We start from the raw sequence: 22256 nt of genomic DNA on the forward strand, positions 1-22256 counted from the left end.
TGAGCACAGTTCCAAATTGTTCTCCAGAATGGTTGGATGTGTTCACAATTCCACCAACAATGTATCAGTGTCCCTATTTTCCCACATCCCCTCCAGCATTCCGCATTATCTTTCCCTGTCATTCTAGCCAGTCTGACAGGTGTGTAGTGATATCTCAGAGTTGTCTTAATTTGCATTTCTCTGATTAATAATGACTTGGAACATCTTTTCATATGGCTAGAAATAGTTTCAATTTCTTTGAGAATTATCTGTTCATATCCTTTGACCATTTATCAATTGGAGAATGGCTTGATTTCTTATAAATTGGAGTCAATTCTCTATATATTTTGGAAATGAGGTCTTTATCAGAACCTTTGATTGTAAAAATATTTTCCCAGTTAATTGCTTCCCTTCTAATCTTGTCTGGATTAGTTTTGTTTGTACAAAAACTTTTCAGTTTGATATAATCAAAATTTTCTATTTTGTGATCAGTAATGATCGCTAGTTCTTCTTTGGTCATAAATTCCTTCCTCTTCCACAGGTCTGAGAAGTAAACTATCCTGTGTTCCTCTAATTTATTTATAATCTCATTCTTTATGCCTAGATCATGAACCCATTTTGACCTTATCTTGGTGTGCGGTGTTAAATGTGGGTTGATGCCTAGTTTCTGCCATACTAGTTTCCAATTTTCTCAGAAGTTTTTGTCAAACAATAAGTTCTTATCCCAAAAGCTGGGGTCCCTGGGTTTGTCAAACACTAGATTGCTATAGTTATTGACTGTTTTGTCCTTTGAACCTAACCTATTCCACTGATCAACTAGTCTATTCCTTAGCCAATACCAAATGGTTTTGGTAAATGCTGCTCTGTAATATAATTTTAGATCTGGTATTTTCATTAATTCCCGTGAAATTCTTAACCTTTTGTTTTTCCATATGAACTTTGTTATTATTTTTTCTAGGTCATTAGAATAGTTTTTTGGGAGTTTGATTGGTATAGCACTAAACAAATAGATTAATTTAAGTAGTATTGTCATCTTTATCATATTTGCTCGCCCTATCCAGGAGCATTTAATATTTTTCCAATTGGTTAAATCAGAGTTAATTTGTTTGAAAAGTGTTTTGTAGTTTTGCTCATAAAGTTTCTGATTTTTCCTTGGCAGATAGATTCCTAAGTATTTTATATATCAGTAGTTACTTTAAATGGAATTTCTCTTTGTAACTCTGATTGTTGGATTTTGTTAGTGATATATAAGAATGCTGATGATTCCAAACTGCATATTCTTATTTTTTTCTCCCTGCCATTGCTTTTCACCTTCCTTTTCTCTTATGTTTTCTCTCGTTAAGACTGAAGGCAGAGACTATTTTTATCTTTTTGTTTTTGTATCCCCAGTGCTTAGCATAGTCCTTGGTACCTGGTAAGCACTTAATAAATTTTTATTGACTGCCTGACTTTTAAAAAATTGTAAAATAAGAGGATATGTAAAGTATAGCATTGTACTAAAAAGTCAGCGGAGGTGATGAAAATCTATCTATGAAATCTAATTTCATAGACTCTAAAAAATTTTCTCTGACCCCCCAAATAACTGTTCTATGTGCAAGTTCATGTCTGATATCCTGATATTAGCTCTTCATTTTTCATTCCTGTTAAAATATTACCTAGAATAAGGTAATGCTTTATTATTGTCATGATTCACTTGTTCATGCCTTTAAATTAAATTACTTTCTTATTCTTTTCATGAATTTTATTTTCTGCTGGGGAGAAGGGAAGAGAGAAGCATCCTCACTTTCAAATTGGCATAATGTACCTATTTTCCACATGCTATTATCTCAAATATCTTGTTCTTTTTTTAAAAAAATCCATTCTTGCTGTGAAAATCTTATTTCTTCTAAAAAATTCCACTGTATTCATCCTTCTCTTCTGCTTCTTTTGCTAACATGTCTCTTAATTTTTTTTTCCTTTTTTTCCTTTGTGTTCTCACTCTTGTAACTATTTCTTTTTGGACATTCACATTTTTCAAGATGTCTGTATAGATTATGGTGTTAAGTAGTAAGTCAACTTTCTTTTAGGATAGCAGAATATTATACCATGAGGCAGCTACATTCACAATGTTTCTTGCATCTGCTACCTTCTCTCCACTTACATAACTAAACTCTCATCACTGTTTACCTAACTATTGCAATAGGCTCTTGATTGGTCACTTTGATTGGAGTCTCTCATAGCTCTAATAGTTGCCAAGACAATTTTCTTAGGTTACAGACTTCATTTAATGAATACCCTACTTAATAAACATTAGTGTTTCTCTATGGCATTTCGGATCAAATATAAATTAGTTTGCTATTCATAACATAAATTTATATCATACATCTGACCTAATCTATCTTTCCAGCCTAATTGTATATTTCCCCCCTTCATGAGTACTGGTTTAGTCATATTGGTCTTTTTGCTGTTTCTCATAAACTGGACTACATAGTCTTTCTCTACACCTTTGTCCTGGCTATCCTCCATGGCTGGAGTATACTCTTTTCTCATCTCTGTCTTCCTTAGAATCCTTAGTTTACTTCAAGGTTCAGTTCATGTCATTTTACACACAAAGTCTTGCCTAATTCAATTAGCATTTCTTTTCCCCCATAAATGTTCTTGTGCTTGTCTTATGATCCCTCAACCTAATTTAGCCTTTCTGCTGAGATGGTTTAACTGGAGCATGACCTCTGCACAAGCTGCAGCTTCTTAGGGTCACAGGTATAGCTGTCACACCTCAAACCTGTAGGTGAGTTAGGAGGAAGCCTATTCCAAGTATGTGAAGACTTTCTCTGGTGAAATGGACAGGTGAGAATAATTATTCCAATGGCTATGAAGATAACTAAAGCAGGTGCTGTGGAGTACTTTGAGCATAGTCAGACACTGAAGATGCCAGGGTCATCTACTACATCCTGAGCCATTGTTAGTCATTTTGATTTTTGTTCTGCCACTGATATTTGATGATTCTGGAAGAGATACTGAAGCTGATGATTTTGTTCAACTCTGGTTTACTCTAATTCGTGTAAGTCAAGACTTCATCTTGTGATATTTTTGGTTCTTTTAAAAAATGAAGGACAAAAAGCAATTTGGATTGTACACACTAAATGGCTCACCTTTCTCATCAGATACAACACTCTAGAGTTCATGTATTTGCATTGGTTGTAGACTATGCCTGGAATACCTTTATTCCTCATCTACATCTCCTGTCTTCTTCTAGGTCTCAGTTAAAATTCCATCTTCTGTTAATTTGCTAGTTGTTCTTAATTTTAATGCCTTTTTTCTGAGATTACCTCCAATTTATTCTATATATATCTTGTTTGTACATAATTACTTACATGTTTTCTTATCCCATTCAACCTTGAGACCAGGGATTGGTTTAATTTTTTTTTCAAATTTTTATATTATTAGCACAAAGCATAGTATCTTTATTAAATATAGTTTAACAAAAGCTAGTTGACTGTGAATACACATACACACTTTTGTTCTTATTTAGTTGTTTTCAGATGTATTTGATTTTTTGTGACTTTATTTGGGATTTTCCTATAGTATATTTATGAAATATATATACATATCTATATGTATATACATATCTATATAGATATGCATATCTATTTGTATATATGTATTGTGTTCTAAAAATCTTGGTGCATAACACTTCCTACCTGTGTGACTCTGGGCAAGTCATTTAACCCCAATCACTTCAGCAAAAAAAAAAAAAATTAATAAAAATCTTGATGCAGTTTTAAATTATTAAGATTTAAAGTTACATTGAGAGTCTTTCTGGGTATATATGCACGTGTGTGTGTATATATACACATATATATGTATATATACACACATATATATAGTTATATAAATTCTTGTATATATGCACATCTATGATATATAGATAGCAAAATATATATGTACACACAAATAATACATATATAGATATAAGCATCTATATGCATATTTATGTCTACATACCTAGACATAACTAATTTTTATTATTTGAGTATAGAAACTCACTGAAGCAAGAATTGTTTCATTTTTGTCTTTGTATCACCAGTGCATAGCTTAGTGTTTAGTATGCAATAAAGGCTTGATAAAAATTGTTGGTTGATTAATTGATGAGAGATTAGAGAGCTGGTAAAAAAATCTAGAAAGGAAAAGGCTTAGTGTACAGGTGGTCATGAGATTACTGGCAAAAATCCAGGGGAAAATTTTAGTGAATTTCCATCATTTTCCCTCTTAAATCTCTGTGCGAAAAGTCAAAGTGGTTCCCGTCATCTTCTTCTTGTAATCTTCATCAAATTTTTCATTCTGGGCAACAGTAAAATGGTTCTTCCAGTCTCCTGGCATTCCTAAAACAGCAAAACTACATTGTTAAACTATCAAGGTAGAAGTTTTTAAAATGGGTATATATTCATAGAATCATTAAGTGAATGGGAGATAGAAATTTGGCTTTTCAAGGGACACATAGGGATGTCACAGACTGGTATATATGTTACAGTAATAGTTTAAATTTTACAGTTCACAAAATGCTTTTCTTCTGTTTTCTCTTATTTCATCTTCACAATGATTTTTTTAGGCAAGTTAGGAAAAATGATCTGCTCTTAATAGTTGAGTAAACTGAGACTCAAAGACATTGATTAGAAGAGGAGTTAATCTTCTGATCAAATTCTGCTGCTCTTTGTGCAGTGCTTTGCATTCTCTCCATAATATTGAGTGTTAAAGGAATTCTTAGACAAGTTATAATTAGCAAAACTTCTCACAAACCATGAACTTCATATACCTTTTCTCATGAATGGGGAAATGGAATGGTCCATTATGCTTGTAGGCAGGGCAGTGTAATTTGCCATAGGATTTTGCTTCATGATATCAAAAGAAGTATGATAAATGATCTTATCGAGGATTTCCTCTGATAAATCCTTCTCCATGAACTTCAACATCTTCTGGATTTCCCGCTTTGGGTCCTAGATGAGTTGGAGTCAATAAAAAATATATAAAATAAGTAAGTCCTTATAATAGACAAAAGGCCTTTCTATTTCTGTAAATATAGATGGATTTGGAGTCAGAAGAGAACTCAGAGGTCATTTAATCCAATCTAGTTAATAAGTATTAAAAATGTTTTTGATTTTATCAGTCAAAATTCCCACTCTACTTCTTCCCACACTAATTGAGAAGAAACAAACAAACACGTACAGTCAATGAAAACAAATATCCATATTAGCCATGTTTTAAAAATTTGTCTCATTCTCCTGAAGTCACTCTGATTAAATTATAAGTAGTGAATTCTAACTTATGACTTGATCAGACTGGTCATTTATTATAAGAGAGTAATAGGATCTATAAGTAAGAAAGAAGTCTTATGAGATTTAATCTGATAGTTTTTCCTTTCTCTCTAAGATGAGCTCAGCTTCATCTCACCTAGATCATAAATGCTTGTAAGTCCACAAAATGATGTGTTATATGATTAGAAAGAAACATTTATGCAGTGTACATGTTTGTGTTAATGTGTGTGTGCGTGAATATATATGTGTATGTATGAGCTCTCTTTAGGAAACTTAACATCAGCTAACTGAATTGATGAATAAACATTTATTGAGCCTCTGTCTGGATGCCATGGTAGATGTACATCCAGAGAAAAGATACTAGGTTAGCCTCAAAGAACTTGAAATCAAATGGGGAAATAGATTATTTATATATAAAAAAAATAAAACAACAACACAAGACTATATAAAACAACTTTGGTGTTCAGAGGAAGCCAAACAGAAGCCAGGATGATTTTCAAAGACAATATAAAATGTGAGACTTGAACTTGGGACTGAAGGCTGAGGAAACTGTTACCGAGTAACAAGGTAAAGACAGTAAATCAACCACAGAAGCAGGAATATATGTATGGGTTTTTCAGGGCTATTTTTCTGACTAATTTAACTAGAGGAATGGGTTGCTACAGGGGAAAGTGAGAAATAATGTAGAAAAGGTAGGTTGGGGTCAGCTTGTGGAGGCTCTTGGATGCCAAGGTAAAGGATTAGACTATGAAATATCTTTCTAAATCATATTGCTGTTATAGTCATATAAAATGATCTTTTAGGCTTAGCCTTAATTTTAGCCTTAGCCATTTAGAGACAGCTAGATGGCTTAGTGGATAGAGCGCTAAATTTGGAGGCAGGAAGACTTAACTTCAAAACCAGCTTTAGAAACTTCCTACCTATGTAAATTTGGACAAGACACGACCTCTATTTGCCAATGGAGAAGGAACTGGTTTCAGTATCTTTGATGAGAAAACCCCAAATGGAACGGCAAAGAACTGGAGATGACTGAAAATAACTGACGGACAATAAAAATATTTGGATTCTTTTAGAGAAACCTACCCATATGATTTCCCTTTCTTATATCCCATTTCTACATATTTAATTTATATATATATAAAACTGTGAACTGTCTTTTAATGTTAACTTCCCCACTCTTCCATCCCAATTATAAAGGAGCTACTTGAGAGCAAGACAATCTTGATTTTTTTTTTTTTGGTTTGGCTTTTCAGTGCTTAGTACAATGCCTAACATATGGAAAGTGCTTAATTATTTTTCATTCATAATCTGATGACATAGAATGTAGGACGAGATGACTAAAAGAAATTCAGGATGAGCTGGTAACTTAGTATTTGGCCAAGAAAAATTTAACAGTGGAAAGTATTTGTTTAACTCACAATTAAGGAGGAAAAGTAATTGATAAGAAAATGAACCAAAAATATGGAAAGAAAAAAGTCAACCCATACACATTTGGTGAGAAATCAGTAATGCAATTCAGAATCCTAACAGGGAATTATTTTTGGAAGCTTCCATTTCTAGGAAAATATGTCATAAAAATTGTGGAAACTTGAAAATAAATTTCCTTTAGGAAGGAAAATAATAGTTGTGCTTAAGTGTTGGAAGGGCTATCACTAAAAGAAGAATTACATAGATTTTTCTTGGCACTAGAGGGTAGAACTGAGGTAGGAATTGAAAAGAGGCAGATTTAGCCTTGAAATAATTAAAGTCTTCCTAGCAATTGGAGCTATTAAAATGTAAAATGGGCTGCCTTAGGAAGTTTTTCCTTCATTAGAAGTTTTTAAGAAAAGGTTGGATGAACACCTATCAGGGACATTGTAATGGCATTCTTGGACTCTGACTCTGAGGACCTTTTTTAGTGTGATTCTGTAATTCTTCAAAAAAACCTTGTTGGATCCAAAAACATTAAATCAGGTCCCCACCTCTTTCATATCTTCATAAAACAGATAAAGAATGGGGTGTTTTTCTTTTGCATCCCACCATCCTTTCACATGATCATACCAGGAACCCCAGAGTACTGGAAACGAATGGAAAGAAATAGAACAATTAGCATCAGTTATATTAACTGTGGAGTGATGATTCATATTTCACTGCTTGATAAAATACATACTCAATTACTATTATTGACCTTACTCATTACTATTATTACTATTATTATTACTATCTATTTTTACTTTTTTATTTTTATTTTTATTATTACTACTATTATTACTATCATTACTCATTACTATTATTGATCTGCTCATAAAAAAGACATCAGGAATCTTAGATGAGATTTTTAGTAAATTCAATTAGGAAACTGCATGATAAAAATCACAGATTATTCTTTGCAGCAGAAATAACAGCACATATGTAAGTGAAGGTACATGTATATTTAAAGGAGTTTTTATCACAAAGAGTGACCATATTTGGGGTTTTCTTGGCAAAGATACTGGAAGGGTTGACCATTTCCTTCTCTAGCTCATTTTAAAAGATGAGAAAACTGAAGCAATTGCTTCATTACAATTCAAAGTACAATTGTTACTATATCTATGTTGTTAATTGTTTAGTTGTTTCATTTATTTCCCCCTCTTTTTGTTTCCAGTCATGTTAAATGAAAAGGAAACTGAAGCAAATAATAAGTAACTTGTACAGGGTTAGACATGACAATTTATTTACTATCAGTAAGTATCCGAGGCCAGATTTGAGGTCAGGAAGACTCATCTTCCTTACTCTAAACCTAACACTCGAACTACCTTGACATAGCTGCCCACCAATAGTATATAATTATTTAAAAAGCACTTCACTTGATCTCTAACATCTTTAGTTTTTTACTTTTGATTTTTTTGATCAACAGTTGGTTGAGAACTTGTGTGTACATACCTAAAAAAGGCAGAAATGAAGGGTAGAACCAGTGAAAATTTCCCTGTTAAAAAATATTCCACCCTCTGCATCATAGTGGGAATGATGAAAACAATGTTAATTCATCAGTAATTGCCTTTGTAGGAAACTGTCTTCTTATCAGAGCACTGTCCTGACAACCCTTCATTCTCATTCTTGCCTTGGTGCCCTTGACCAAATTATTTATGCTTAACATAACATAGGGACAGGCTGATATGGTGGAAAGATGGATGAATTGCAGTCTATACTATAGGAAGAACCTTTTTAAATTAGTGAAATCATAGAGGTTGAGCACAAGATATTTATGCATTACCAAGTTAATATCTTCCTGCTCATTTGATCCTTCCACCAACTGTGAGATAGGTATAAGAGGTATGATACTAGTTTTATAGATGAAGAAACTGAGGTTCAGAGAGATTAAATGATTTGCCAAGACCATATGATTGTTACTACTTTTAGTAGTATTAAGACTACTAAAACTATGAAAATGCTGCCTACATTATATTCTAGACAATGCTCTGCATACAGTAAGTTCTTAGCAATTGTTCTTTATTAAGAAACTGTTTTAGAAAAGAAGTTATAAGTATGTTTGATTTTACTTTGAGTAATTTGTAATATCTGATTTTTAAGGGTGCCTGATTATATCACTGAAAACTACATACAAGTACAATTAGAAAATTTCTTCCCTTGGTTAGTACTAATATAAGGTGATTGATGAATCAGGTGACCACAGATCTAATTCCACTTACCTCTTCCATTCATGAATTCCTCAATGTATTCTTCCAAGGTACCTGGGTCAGGTACCATTTTATTCATTCTTGAGAAATGATAATAAGATATCAGGCAATCTTTTGCATTTCTTGCCACATAGATTATCTGCAGATGTAGGAAAAGCCAATGAAAGGGAGTGAAAAAGAAAATAGGAGGGAAATATTAATTCTTGTTATTAGGAATTATTTAAAAATTTTTTATCTTACTCTGAATCTCTGCTCTCCCCATTGAGAATGCAAGAAAAATAAAATTCATTACAAACATGTAAAGTTAAACAAAATAAATTGCTGCATTAACCAAATTCAAAAATATGCCTCAGTATTCTCTCTGTATCTATTACCTCTTTCTCTGGAAGCAGGTAGCAGTATCTCTGTGTGTGAATATATAATCTGCTCCACTGCTTAGTGTTACTATTTTTTACACAGTGCCAAATTATTTTAAAGATTACAGGTTTGTTATATAGTTTGAGTTTGTGTCCTGATTCTGCCAAGTCCTTTTCTTTCCTACTTTTTCATTATTTTTTTTTGATATTCTTGAAAGTTTGTCCTCCTTCCAGATGAATTTTTTTCATTATTTTCCTAATTTAAATTTTTATTGGTACAGAATGAGAAATTAGTTTAATTAGTATTGTTATTTTGTTATATTCACTTACCCTGAGCAATTCCTCTTCCCCCTTTATTTGTATGACAAATGTTTTGTATTTGTATACTTTTTGCATGTCCTGATAGGTAAACTCCCAAATATTTTAGACTATCTTTATTACAAATGGAATTTCTCCTACTTTTTTTCCTATTGAATTTTGTTGGTGACATACAGAAATGCTAATGTATGGGTTTATTTTATAGTCATCAATTTTGACTAAGGTGTTAATTATTTCATTCATTTTTTTTTCACTAAGTTTCTAAGATTCACTGACTAAACTTTCATATTATTTGCAAATGTGATAATTTTATTTTCTCCTAGGTTATGCTTTTTACTTCAGTTTCTCTCTCTCTCTCTCTCTCTCTCTCTCTCTCTCTCTCTCTGTCTCTCTCCTATTTCTATGTGTCTCTGTCTCTGTCTCTTTTTCTCTGTCTCTCTCTCTCTCTCTTCCAGTCTTAAATATTATAGTTTGCATTTGTAGTTCTATATTGAATAGTAATGGTGCTAATGGGCATCCCTGCCTTACCATTGACCTTCCTGGAAAGGCTTCTAGGTTATCCCCATTACAGATAATTCTGGGGTCTTGGTTTTAGGTAGATACTACTTGTCAAATTAAGAACTTATTTTCAAGTTTTCTAGGGAATGACTATTCTATCTACCTTTTTCTGTATATATTGATATGATCATATGATTTTGTTGTTTTTGTTATCAATATGATCAATTGAGTTAATAGCTTTCCTAGTATTGACCTAGCTCTACATCCCTGGTATGTCACCTGACTGTAGTGTGTAATTTTTGCTGTACATGTTGTTTATTAGAAACCTATTAATTATATGTGCATATATTGCTGACATGCTGCTAGAATCTCCTAGTTAATATGTTTAAACTTCTTGCACAACTATATTCATTAGAGAAATTGCCTATGCTATTTTTCTCTGTTTTGACTCTCCCTTGTTTAGCTATCAAGACCATAATTTTGTCATAGGAGAAATCTGGATTTTTTCATATTTTTTCAAATAATTTATATGGTATTAGAATTAGTTATTCTTTAAATATTGGGTAGAATTTGCTTTCAAATCTACCTGATTCTGGCATTCTCTTCTATTCTTTCTGTCTTTTGACGTTGCTTTAATACTTCTTGAAGTCTCATGGATTCATTAGCTTCTTTTAAGACCATTCTAGTGTTCAGAAAGTTATTTTCTTTAGTAAGTTTGCTAACTCTTGTTCCAAGCTGTCAATTCTCTTTCCATATACTAATTGTAATTTATTTTTTCATTTTCTCAGGATACTGGAGTGACAGAATCAACAAAAATTTGGAGTGAAACAATTTTCCAGCTTAAGATAACTTAGAACTTCACTCTGGTAAAAGGAAAGCAAGGCCCAGCACAGACAGGCTGTGTGGAATCTAGTAAGAAGGTCTTAGCCACAGAATGGACCAGCAGTGGAAGTCCTTTGGTCCTGACTCAATGGGCCAGTAGCTCAGCAAACCAGCTGTAAGACTTCAATACTGTCACAGAAAGAAAATTGCAAGCCCTCAAATCCTGTAATAACAGGCAGAACTATGCCAGGCCAACCCAGCACAATGAGACAGCCAGCAGCACCTCTGTTCCTACTGTAGAAATCCAAAGGGAGGCTTCTGTCCCCTTGTAAAAGAAGCCTGGGACAGTCTCCCCTGTGTCCTAGAAACAGAGCTCAATTTAAAAAAAATGAACAAACCATCATTTGGGGAATGATTAAGTAAATTATGGTATATGAATGTAATGGAATATCATTATTATTCTATAAGAAAGAATAAGCAGACTGATTTCAAAAAAGCCTGGAAAGACTTAAGTGAACTAATGCTAAGAGAAGTGAGCAGAATGAAGAGAACAGTTTATACAATAATAACAAGATTATATGATGATCAACTATGATGGACTCAGCTCTTTTCAACAATGATGAGATTCAAGGCAATTCCAATAAATTTGTGATGGAAAGTAATATCCACATGCAGAAAGAGAACTATGGAGACCAAATGTAGATCAAAACATAGTATTTTCATCTTTTATTGTTGTTGTTTGATTGTTTTTTCCTTTCTACTGTTTTTTCCCCTTTTAATCTGATTTTTTTTTTTTACACAGCATGAAGAATATAGAAAAATGTTTAGAAGAATTGCACATGTTTAGCATATATTGGATTGCTTGCTGTTTGGATAGGTTAGAAGGGGAGTAGAGGGAGAAAACTTTGCAACACAAGGTTTCATAAAGATGAATGTTGAAAACTATCTTTGCATGTATTTGGAAAAAGAAAATACATTAAAATTTAAAAAATAAAATGAGCATAATAGTAAAAACAGCCTTGATCATAGAAAGATTCTATGGTGAGAGGGAAGATTAGAATGCAAATTCAGAAGAGAAGAGCAATGGCCAAATGCCTACATGTGAAACTCATATATTTGTTATTTGGTTTTTAAAAAAAATTTATTTCATTTTCTTACCAAAGGGTGAAAATAGGAGAGAAAGAAAATATACATGTAAATTTGAATTTGAAAAAAAATAAATTAAATAAAACATAAAAATCTCTTCATATCTTAATTTTGAAGCAGGTATTATATTTGTTCACCAAGGCCTTATCACAAGAATTCTCAGTTGAAGGGATTCTCTCTCCATCTGCAGGTAACCATATTCTCTTCAACTTAGAATCTTAGAGATTTGTCTGATATACTGAGAGGTTAAGTCACTTGTCCAGCCTCTTTTTTTTTTTTTTGGCTGAGACAATTGGGGTAAGTGACTTGCCCAGGGTCACACAGCTAGAAAATGTTAAGTGTCTAATGTCATATTTAAACTCAGGTCTTGGAACTTTGGGGCTGGTGCTCTGAACTGCACCACCTACCTGCCCAACTTATCCAGACTCTTAAAGTTATTATATGACAGAGGTAGGACTTGAAATCTGTTTTTTTTTTACTATAAGGCTATCTCCCTAATGACTACACCATGATACCTCTCCATATGTGAGCAAATGACAATCATCTTTTAAATTATTTTCTACATATAAAGTTAGAGAGAATGTTAAGAGTAAAGCAAAGTGGGAACCTGACCCAAATACAGGTGATGAGAAAAAACTTTTGATCAGAAAATTCCCTTTTTGATATGCAGAGTAATGAGTCCTTGGCACTATAAAGATACAGCTGTCTATCATGTATATCCACTAGATGCTTCTTTTAAAAATGACTTGCTTGGAAAACAAGTTCTGGGGATGGAGTCAAGATGTTGGAATGAAGCCAGTAAGCTATTTGAGCTCTCCTTGAAAACCACATAAAACCAATACTCTGAACAGAGTATGATAGAATGAAACTACTCTCCAGCTCAAGATAGATTGAAAGGATTTCAAGAAAGGTCAGAATCACCTGGATGAAAGGGGAGCTCAGCCCAGGTCAGATGGTATCTGGGAAAGCCAGTGAAAGGGTCTTATCACAGCACAGCAGCAACTGAGATCCTTGGTCTTGGCAAAGTAGCAGAGCAGACCAGTGGGCCTGCCTCCAGTCTCAGCACAAAAAACAAATCACCAGCCTTGGAAATCAGGGAAGTCCTTAGAGAGAACAGATTGGATTATGCCCTGCTGTGAACAAGATGCCAAACACAAGAGGCCTCTGTGCTCAAAGCAAAGGCTCAAAACTATACAAGAAGCTTGGAACAGTATCCCCTTTACCCCGGGAGCAGAGCTCAACCATAAAAGTCACATAATAGGAAAAAAAAAAGAGAAAGAAAGGAAATAAGAAAATGAGTAAGAAACAAAAAAGAACCTTAGTGATAGAAAGTTACTGTGGTGACAGGGAAGATCAAAATATCAACTCAGATGAGGATAAATGGAAATAGAAAAAGAGATACAAAAGCTAATTAAAGAAAATCACATATTAAAAACTAATCTGGCAAATAAAAACTAATGACTCTATGAGGCATCAAGAATTAGTCAAATAAACTAAAAAGAATGAAAAAAAAAATGGAAGGAAGTGTAAACTACCTCATTGGAAAAACAGCCAACCTGGAAAGTAGATTCAGGAGAGACAATTTAAAAATTATTGGTCTACTTGAAGGCCATGACAAAAAAAAAAAGAGCTTGGATAGCATTCTTCAAAAGATCATCAAGGAAAACTGTTCTGATATATTGGGAAAAGGGCAAAATAGTCATTGAAAGAATTCATCAAGCACTTCTGGAAAGAGATCCCACAAGGAAAACCCCAAGGAACATTGTTGCAAAGCTGCAGAACTTTAAGGTAAAAAAAATATACTGCAAGCTGCCAGACAAAAACAATTCAATTATTGAGGAGCAAGAGTCAGGATTATCCAGGATCTGGCAGCTTCTACAATAAAGAATTAAAGGGCCTGAAAAACCATATTTTTTTTTATTAAAGTTTTTAAAAAAAATTTTAAAACATATGCATAGATAATTTTCAACATTCACCCTTGCAAAACCTTGTGTTCCATTTTTTTCACCCTCTCTTCCCCTCCCTCCCTCCCCTAGAAGGCAAGTAATCCAATATATGTTAAATATGTGCAATTCTTCTATACATATTTCCACAATTATCATGTTGCACAAGAAAAATCAGATCAAAAAGGCAAAAAAAATGAGAAAGAAAATAAAATGCAAGCAAAGCACAGCAAAAAATGAAAATGCTATGTTGTGATCCACACTCAGTCCCCATAGTGCTCTCTTTGGGTGCAGATGGATCTCTTCATCATAAGACCATTAGAACTGGCTGAATCACTTCACTGTTGAAAAGACCCATGTCCATCAGAATTGATCATCATATAATCTTGTTGCTGTTTACAATGATCTTATCCTGCTCACTTCACTCAACATCAGCTCATGTAAGTCTCTCCAGACCTCTCTGAAATCATCCTGCTTAATGGAAAACCATATTTGGAAGGAAAAGGATCTAGGATTACAATTAAAAATCAACTACTTAGTGAGACTGAGCATCATGTTTCAGGGGAGGAGATGCATCTTCAATGTAGTAAATGAATTTAAATCATTTGTATTGAAAAAACTAGGACAAAACAGAAAATGTGATCTTCAAACACAGAACTCGAGAAACATAGAAAGGTAAACAGGGGAAAATATATTATTTTAAGATTAAATTGCTTTTATCCCTAGATGGGGGAGATGCTATCTGTAATTCTTGAGAACTGATCTGTTACGGGGGCAGTTAGAGGGGACATACAAGGATGGAGGGTATTGATATGAATGGACTCTGATGTGAAAAAACCATTGAGGGGTGGGAAAAGTATTGAAGAAGAAAAAAGAGAAGGTGAAAAAGGACAAATTAAATCACATGAGGAGGCACAAAAGACTTATTACAATAGAGGGAAAAAAGAGAGGGGAATGAGCATTGTCTGAAGCTTAATGTCATCAGTTTTGGTTTAAAGAGGAAATAACATAAACTCATTTGGGTTTAGAAATTTATCTTACCCTATCAAGAAGCAGGAGGAAAAAGAGGAAAGAAAAGGGAGGGCCTGGAAAAAAGGGAGGGCAGAAACACAAGGGAAAAGGGTTAAGAGAAGAGAGGAGGGGTGATAGAAGGGAAGGATGGTTGAGGAAGAGTGTATCAGAAACAAAAACTGCTAAAGAGGGATAGGGTAGAAAGAGACAACAAAAGTATATAAGGGGAGAAAATAGGTTGGAGGGAAATACAGAGCTGATAATCATAACTGTGAATGGGAATGGGATGAACTCTCCTATAAAATGGAAGTAAATAGCAAAATGGATTAAAAACCAGATTTCGACAATATGTTGTTTATAAGAAACACATCTGAAATAGAGAGATACATATAGGGTAAAGGTAAAAGGCTGGAGAAGAATTTATTATGCTTCAACCAAAGCAAAAAACAAAGCAGGGTATCAATTCTGATCTCAGATAAAGAAAAAAGTACAAATAGATCTAATTAAAAGAGATAAGGAGGGAAACAATCTTGTAAAAGTGTACTACAGACAATGAAGTTGTTTCAGTGCTAAATGTATATATACCAAGTAGTACAGCATCCAAATTCTTAGAGAAAAAGTTAAGCCAGTTTCAGGAAGAAATAGAGAATAAAACTATACTAATGAGGGACCTCAAACTTCCTCTCTCAGAATTAGATAAATCTAACCACAAAATAAATAAGAAAGAAACTAGGGAAGTTAGTAGTATCTTTTAAAACTTAAGATATGATAGACCTTTGGAGAAAATTGAATAGAGACAGAAAATAATATACCTTTTTCTCAGTAATACATGACACCCACACAAAAACTGACTTTGTATTAGGGCATAAAAATCTCACAATAAGACACAGAGAGGCAGAAATAGTAAAACCTTGCTTTCCAGACTACAATGCAATAAAAATTATATTCCATAAAGAGCCAGGGAAAGATAGACTAAAAACCAATTGGAAATTAAATCATTCTAAAGAATGAATGAATCAAACAACAAATCACAGAAACAATCCAAAATTTCATTCATTCGTAGGTTAGATACACATGATTAGATACACATGATATAATAATCAATGACTATAGTAATCTAGTATTTGATAAAGCCCAAAACTCTAGCTTCTGGGATAAGAACTTACTCTTTCACAAAAATTGCTGGGAAAACTGGAAAATGATGTCAGACACTTAGTATAGACCTAGATTTCACACCTTATACTAAAATAAGTTCAAAATGGACATATGATTTAGATGTAAAAGGTGATACCATAAGCAAATTTGTTCTGGAGAGCAAAGGATAGTTTACCTCTCAGATCTTTGAAAAAGGGAGGAATTTATGACCAAAGAAAAACTAAGCAAAATGCACTACTTTGATTACATTAAATTAAAAGTTTTTGCTCAAACAAAACCAACACAAGATTAAAAGGGAAGCATATAGCTGGGAAAACTTTTTACAACCAAAGTTTCTGATAAAGGCTTCATTTCTAAAATATATAGAGAATTGACTCAAATTTATAATACAAGCCATTTCCCATTTGCTAAATGGTCAATGGATATGAACAAACAATTTTCAGATGAAGAAATTAAAACCATTTCTAATCATATGAAAAGGTACTTTAAATCACTACTGATCAGAGAAATGCAAACTCTGAGATACTACTTCATACCTCTCAGATTACTAACATAACAGGAAAAGATAATAATTAATGTTGTGGGGGGTGTGAAAAATTGAGATACTAATGCATTGCTGGTGGAGTTGTGAAATGATCCAACCATTACATAGAAGAATTTGGAACTATGCCCAAAGGGCTATAAACAATGCATCCCCTTTAGTTTAGCAATATCATTACTTGGTCTGTATCCCAAGGAAATCATAAAAGATGGGAAAAGACCCACATGTACAAAAATGTTTCTAGCACCTCTTTTTATGGTGGTAAAGAACTAGAAAATTAGTAGACTTCCATCAATTGGGGGATGGCTAAATAAGTTATGGTATATGAGAGTTATGAAACATTATTGTTCTATAAAAATGATGAACACCTGATTTTAGAAAGGCCTGGAAAGATTTACATGAGTTGAGTTAAACAAGCAGAACCAGGAATACATTGTGCACAGTAATAGCAAGATTATGCAGTGATCAACTATAAAAGATTTGGTTCTTCTAAGTGTTTCATTGATCTAAGTCAATGCCCATAAACTTTAGATAAAAAACACTGTGTGTATCCAGAGAAAGAACTATGGACACTGAATGTAAATCAACACGTGCCATGTTCACTAATTTTTTCTTTTTCTTTTTTTTTTTTTTTTTGTGGTTTTTCTCTTTTGTTCTAACTTTTATTTCTCAACATGATTCATAAAAAATGTTAAAAATGAATGCAATATATAACCAGAAAAAAAATAAACTAAAAATGATTTGTTTGCTATTTTCTAGAATACAAGTTAACACTGAGCAAGATAAGTTTAAATTACTGGCTGATCTTTGAATTTTAAATTACCTTTGAATTTTGTTCCCAGAAGGATGGTGGTAACATCTGGACAGGAAGATGTGTTTTCAGTGTTCTTGGAGAAGGCATTTTATTAGCTAGATCTAGACCTGGGAAATAGTGCAGTGTCATTTAGATGCCATTTAAATACCCTCTGCTATATAGATTTTGGGGAACGTTCTGCATACATTCTAAATACGTCTTTACAGTACACAAAGTGATCATTTTGACGGTCTTGTTCTCCTTTCTGAATATCAACTATAATAATAAATAGCTAATATTTATATAGTGCATTAAAATTTACAAAGCACTTTCCATATATTAACTCCTATCATCTGAGGATGATTTACTATCAATATCAGCAGCAACACTTATAGTACAGATGATATAAACTATCTTAGTTCTCTGCTCCCTGATGTAAGCACAATATCATCAGATATAGAGTAGTTTGGGGAATTAGGTAAGTATATGAGATTTGTGATCATGTCATTTGAATTCTTGACTAATCCAACCCTAGAATGGGGACTATAAGGAGGGAAAACAGGAGAGAAAACAGGCTTGTACTTTTAGAGGAAGGAATGTGTATTGTTGGATTTCAATATGACCTATGGTTTGGGTGCATTTCTTTAACTCATGGGCATGAGTTACTTTTTTAGAATAAAAATCCATGATTTTCAGTAGATTTAGTGGTAGGGAAGAACTTCAAGAGGATAGACATAGCCTATTTCATTTATAGATCACAAATATCAAGCATACATCTCCTCCCCATTTACTTTCCCCTTTTTGTAAAGAAGGGGATGAAATAAAAGAAAATAAAAATGTAAGAGAACTGAATGGAAGGACATTGAATCTAACAATCATACCTCTGAACATAAATGGGATAAAATCATCAACATGATTGAAAAGTGTACCTAACTAGAATAAAAAAGAACCATTAATAGTCAAGAAGAATTTTTTATGATAAAGAGTAATTAATCTGTGTGAAGAAGAAAGTCATATACATACTGGAGATCAAATTGTGATTTTGAAAATGGTTCTCCTTCAGAAGAGACTAATAGATTCAAGACCCTAACTCTGAGGCAATTTTAACTGAATAAATTTACCGGAATTGAGGGGTGGAGGCAGAGTCCACTCAATAAAAGGTTGCCTATCAAAGGTATTCGCTCGTTGGCATTTTTTTACATCTCCATCATTTTGGATCATATCCACAATCTCTTGTGTCCAGGTTGTACCTGAAAAAATTTAGACTATTTTTTAATCTACTTACTTAAAACATTTTAACTCTAAACAATCCATTTATTCATTCAACAAATGAAAACACTTGTTATCTGTAAGATATTATATGAGAAATATATTATGAAATAATATTAATAAAATATTATATGTTATAAAATAAAAGATACAATTCATTCAGTAAACATTTAACAAGAATCCATTATATTTAGAGCGCTGTGCTAGGCTCTGGAAGATGCAATATTTTAGGAAGGATATTTCACAGTCTACTGGAAAGATAAGAAAAAAACCCCAAAGATAAATAATGTACAATAGTTCTGAAAAATGTTTTAGAAAACTAGAAAACAAATTATTATATGAAGGGATGGTCATTACCAGCTTGGTGGGGGAGAGGACTGGTGTGTTCAAGGAAAGAAAGGAAAGAAAATTTTGGGTAAGGATGGATATACTACAAATCAGGAATAGTTTAAACAAAGCCATAAAAACAGGAAGATATCTGATACATTTAAGGAAAAGACTGTTAGAGTATTGTTTGTGGAGAGGGAGAAATGAATTGAGTATTTCTGGTTCTCAAGGAACTTAGGAGGTTATCTATTCTTCTCATTAAAAAAAAAAAAACTGGTAAAATGGTCTTATAAAATAAAGGATGAAAACCAATATAATGAAGTATATAGAGCACTGCTATTGGAAGCCAGAAGATCTGAATTCAAGTCTTGCCTCTGATATACATTATGTGGCTATAGCCAAGGCATCTGACTATGATGGTCTTAAATGATGAGTATGCTTTTCATAGGGGAACTTTAGGAGGTAGATAGGAGAGAGGTATTCCAAGGAAGGAAGAAACAGTAGGAACAAAGGCACAAGATGACTTTTGGGAGAAAGGCCAATAATTAGTTTGATTAGAACAAGATGAGGATTTTTAGAGGAGAGATGGAAAATGATTTAAAAAAAACTAAATGGTATTTGGAGTGGGGTGGTAATAAGACTGTGGAGAGTTTTGTACTAGATTCTTGAATTCCCCCAAATGCAGGAAAATTTATTGCAAATTAGTTTGTACATAAAGTTTGTCAGACCAAAAGAAGTTCTCCAATAAGAATGGATTTACTCTTTTTTTTTTTTAGTATGTTAGCTTTTCAAACAAACAAACAAACAAACAAATCCAAATAGAGTAGCCAAAGTACCTCTGGCATCTTCTTTTTCTAATGTATTTATTTGGTTTACTCTTTAAAGAGACTGGCAAATAGAAATGTAATTGGATAGAAAAGGAGATTTTTTTTTTTTTAGTTCCAAAATGTTATAAGGAGCATAAAAGTGCACTCTGCATGGAAATTTCTTTCCTCTATTTGCTTCCACATCCATAACTTCATTCTGAACTCCTGGTCACTACATTAATTTATGAAAGTGGATTTGGTCTGCACAGATAAAGGAGACTCCATTAGCCTCATCTCCTAAGAGAAGTATAGATTGTCCCTGAAATCTAGGGTCTCAGTGAGTCCTAAAGGCTTTCTAAGGGCGTGTCTTGGTTTGTTGATGGAGTCTGAGAAGGGGGAAAGGAATTATATGTCTCATAAAGGAAATTTTATTGCACCAAAGAGGGATGATATACATTTTGTTGCAAGAAGAAAAAAATATTTCCAACCTATTTTGTCATCTTCCTTGTTCACATTTTACTATGTTCATTGGGAGGTTTTCCTTTGTAGTTAACTGTTATGCCAGGCAACTGCCTATGGTCTCCTTAATGATAACACTATATTTATAATTTGTGTCCAGCAAAGGGCTTTACTTGCCTTAGAGGCAGCTATGATATAACAAATATAGAGCTGGCCTGGGTGCCAGGAAGTACCTGGTGTATGTTTTACTTCTGACATTAACTTCAGTGACATATAGAAGGACAGAGGGTGAGAGGATGCTGATCCATTATAACCAGCTTTTTCCTTTTAGTGACAATAATGAAAATAGGACTAGCCCTTGACTTGGATCCAGTCTCTTCTCTCCACTCACTTAATTCAGGCCCATCTCAACCAGATTATTACAAAGGCCACCTGATTGGTCTCCCTACCTAAAAATTCCTCCCTACTACATCCCATCTTTCACATTGCTGCCAAATAAATGTTATGTTAGCCCTAGGCTAACCATGTGATTTCCCTACTCAACCAGCTTCAGCAGTTTCTTATTACCTTTTGAATAAAATAAAAACTCTTTGCTTTTGCCTTTAAACCTTACACAACTTGAATCTAACCTAGCTTCTTTGGAGAGTTCACCATTACTAATACTGTTTGAGCCAACTAAAGTGGCATTCTTTCATTTCTGATATTCCCTCATGCTATATATGTTTTCTTAAAATCCACTTCATAAAGAATCTCTTTGCTTTAAAAGTCAGCTCAAGCATCATCTTGTACATGAAATTTTTTTGTTATTCCCCAAGTATTAGTGCCATCCCTTTCAAATGTGAAAGGTCAGATATTACAGTGTAAACACAAAACAATCAACCAACCACAGACGGGCATTTCTTTCTAATCCCAATGTCACTCATTAGCAATAGGATTATGTAAGCTAGACTGATTCTGGTCACCACTATTTTATTCCATTGCATTCTGGAAAATAGAACACAGTTGTCTTATACTAGAACAATAGATTCATGTGAATTTCAAAGCCTATTTTAGGGGAAATTGTAAATAGAGCCTTTCTGCCTTTTGTTCTCCACTTCTAAAGAATCAAATAGACTACCCTCTGGTTATTGAGACCTTCCCACAGGTGTTTCAACTATTATCATAAATCTCACCCTCTACTATTTCTTACTCAAAATTATCTCTTCCTTTCTGTTCTTTCTTTCTAATAAATGTCCCATTCCCTTAATTAAGAAGAGCTTAATTTAATGTCAGAAGGAAAACACAGAACTCTTGGGATTGAGGAGTATGAGCAAAGCCAGTAGGGCACCATTTGCCATTTTTCTCTAGGTCAGTTCTGCAATGAATATGAAAATCAATTAGAAGCCCTCTTACTTCTGCCTAGATTCATCCCTATTACTTTGATTTCCACATACCTACCTGCTTTTGCATATGTTGCAATGAGCAGATCATCAGGCTTGGCTTGGAAGTTCCAAATTTTGTCCCAATTATCACTTATCATTTTGGCCATGAGAATTCCATTGATTTCTTTGGTTTCTGGTTTTAGGTACTCTTCATTCAGTTGGAGATTTTTCATCTTCTCAAGTGACATTATGTGATGAGACTTGCTAATTGAGACTTGCTAATTGCTTAAAGAAAACATGTACTTTAGTCATTTTTCCATGGTCAATTATAACAATCGCTTTCTTATTATTTCTGGAGGACAAAGAAGGTTTTTCATAGAGAATCTTCAGGAGTTTTTAAAAATACAAAACCTAACTGAGAGAAGCAAGACTTGTCATAGATGGAAGGTTGCTGTTCTGATAATATTTTTGGTAATATCATTTTAAGAAAAACATAGCTCTTGGTTGGTTGAAGAGTTTTCTAAT

The 22256-nt window shown here is 33.4% G+C and overlaps 1 protein-coding gene across 1 annotated transcript; it reads right to left on the reverse strand.

The window, feature by feature from the left end:
- Nucleotides 1-4121: 4121 nt before the first annotated feature.
- On the reverse strand, nt 4122-22010 carry LOC127553523 (sulfotransferase 1C1). Its single transcript, XM_051984296.1, has 7 exons — nt 21808-22010; nt 18631-18759; nt 17540-17637; nt 8939-9065; nt 7232-7326; nt 4772-4952; nt 4122-4340 (listed from the first exon to the last, which is right to left on the reverse strand). The coding sequence occupies exons 1-7, from the start codon at nt 21977-21979 to the stop codon at nt 4228-4230; spliced, it is 915 nt and encodes a 304-aa protein (XP_051840256.1). The 5' UTR covers nt 21980-22010; the 3' UTR covers nt 4122-4227.
- Nucleotides 22011-22256: the final 246 nt, after the last annotated feature.

The sequence above is a fragment of the Antechinus flavipes genome, chromosome 3 (assembly GCF_016432865.1).
Source record: "Antechinus flavipes isolate AdamAnt ecotype Samford, QLD, Australia chromosome 3, AdamAnt_v2, whole genome shotgun sequence".
Lineage (NCBI taxonomy): Eukaryota > Metazoa > Chordata > Mammalia > Dasyuromorphia > Dasyuridae > Antechinus > Antechinus flavipes.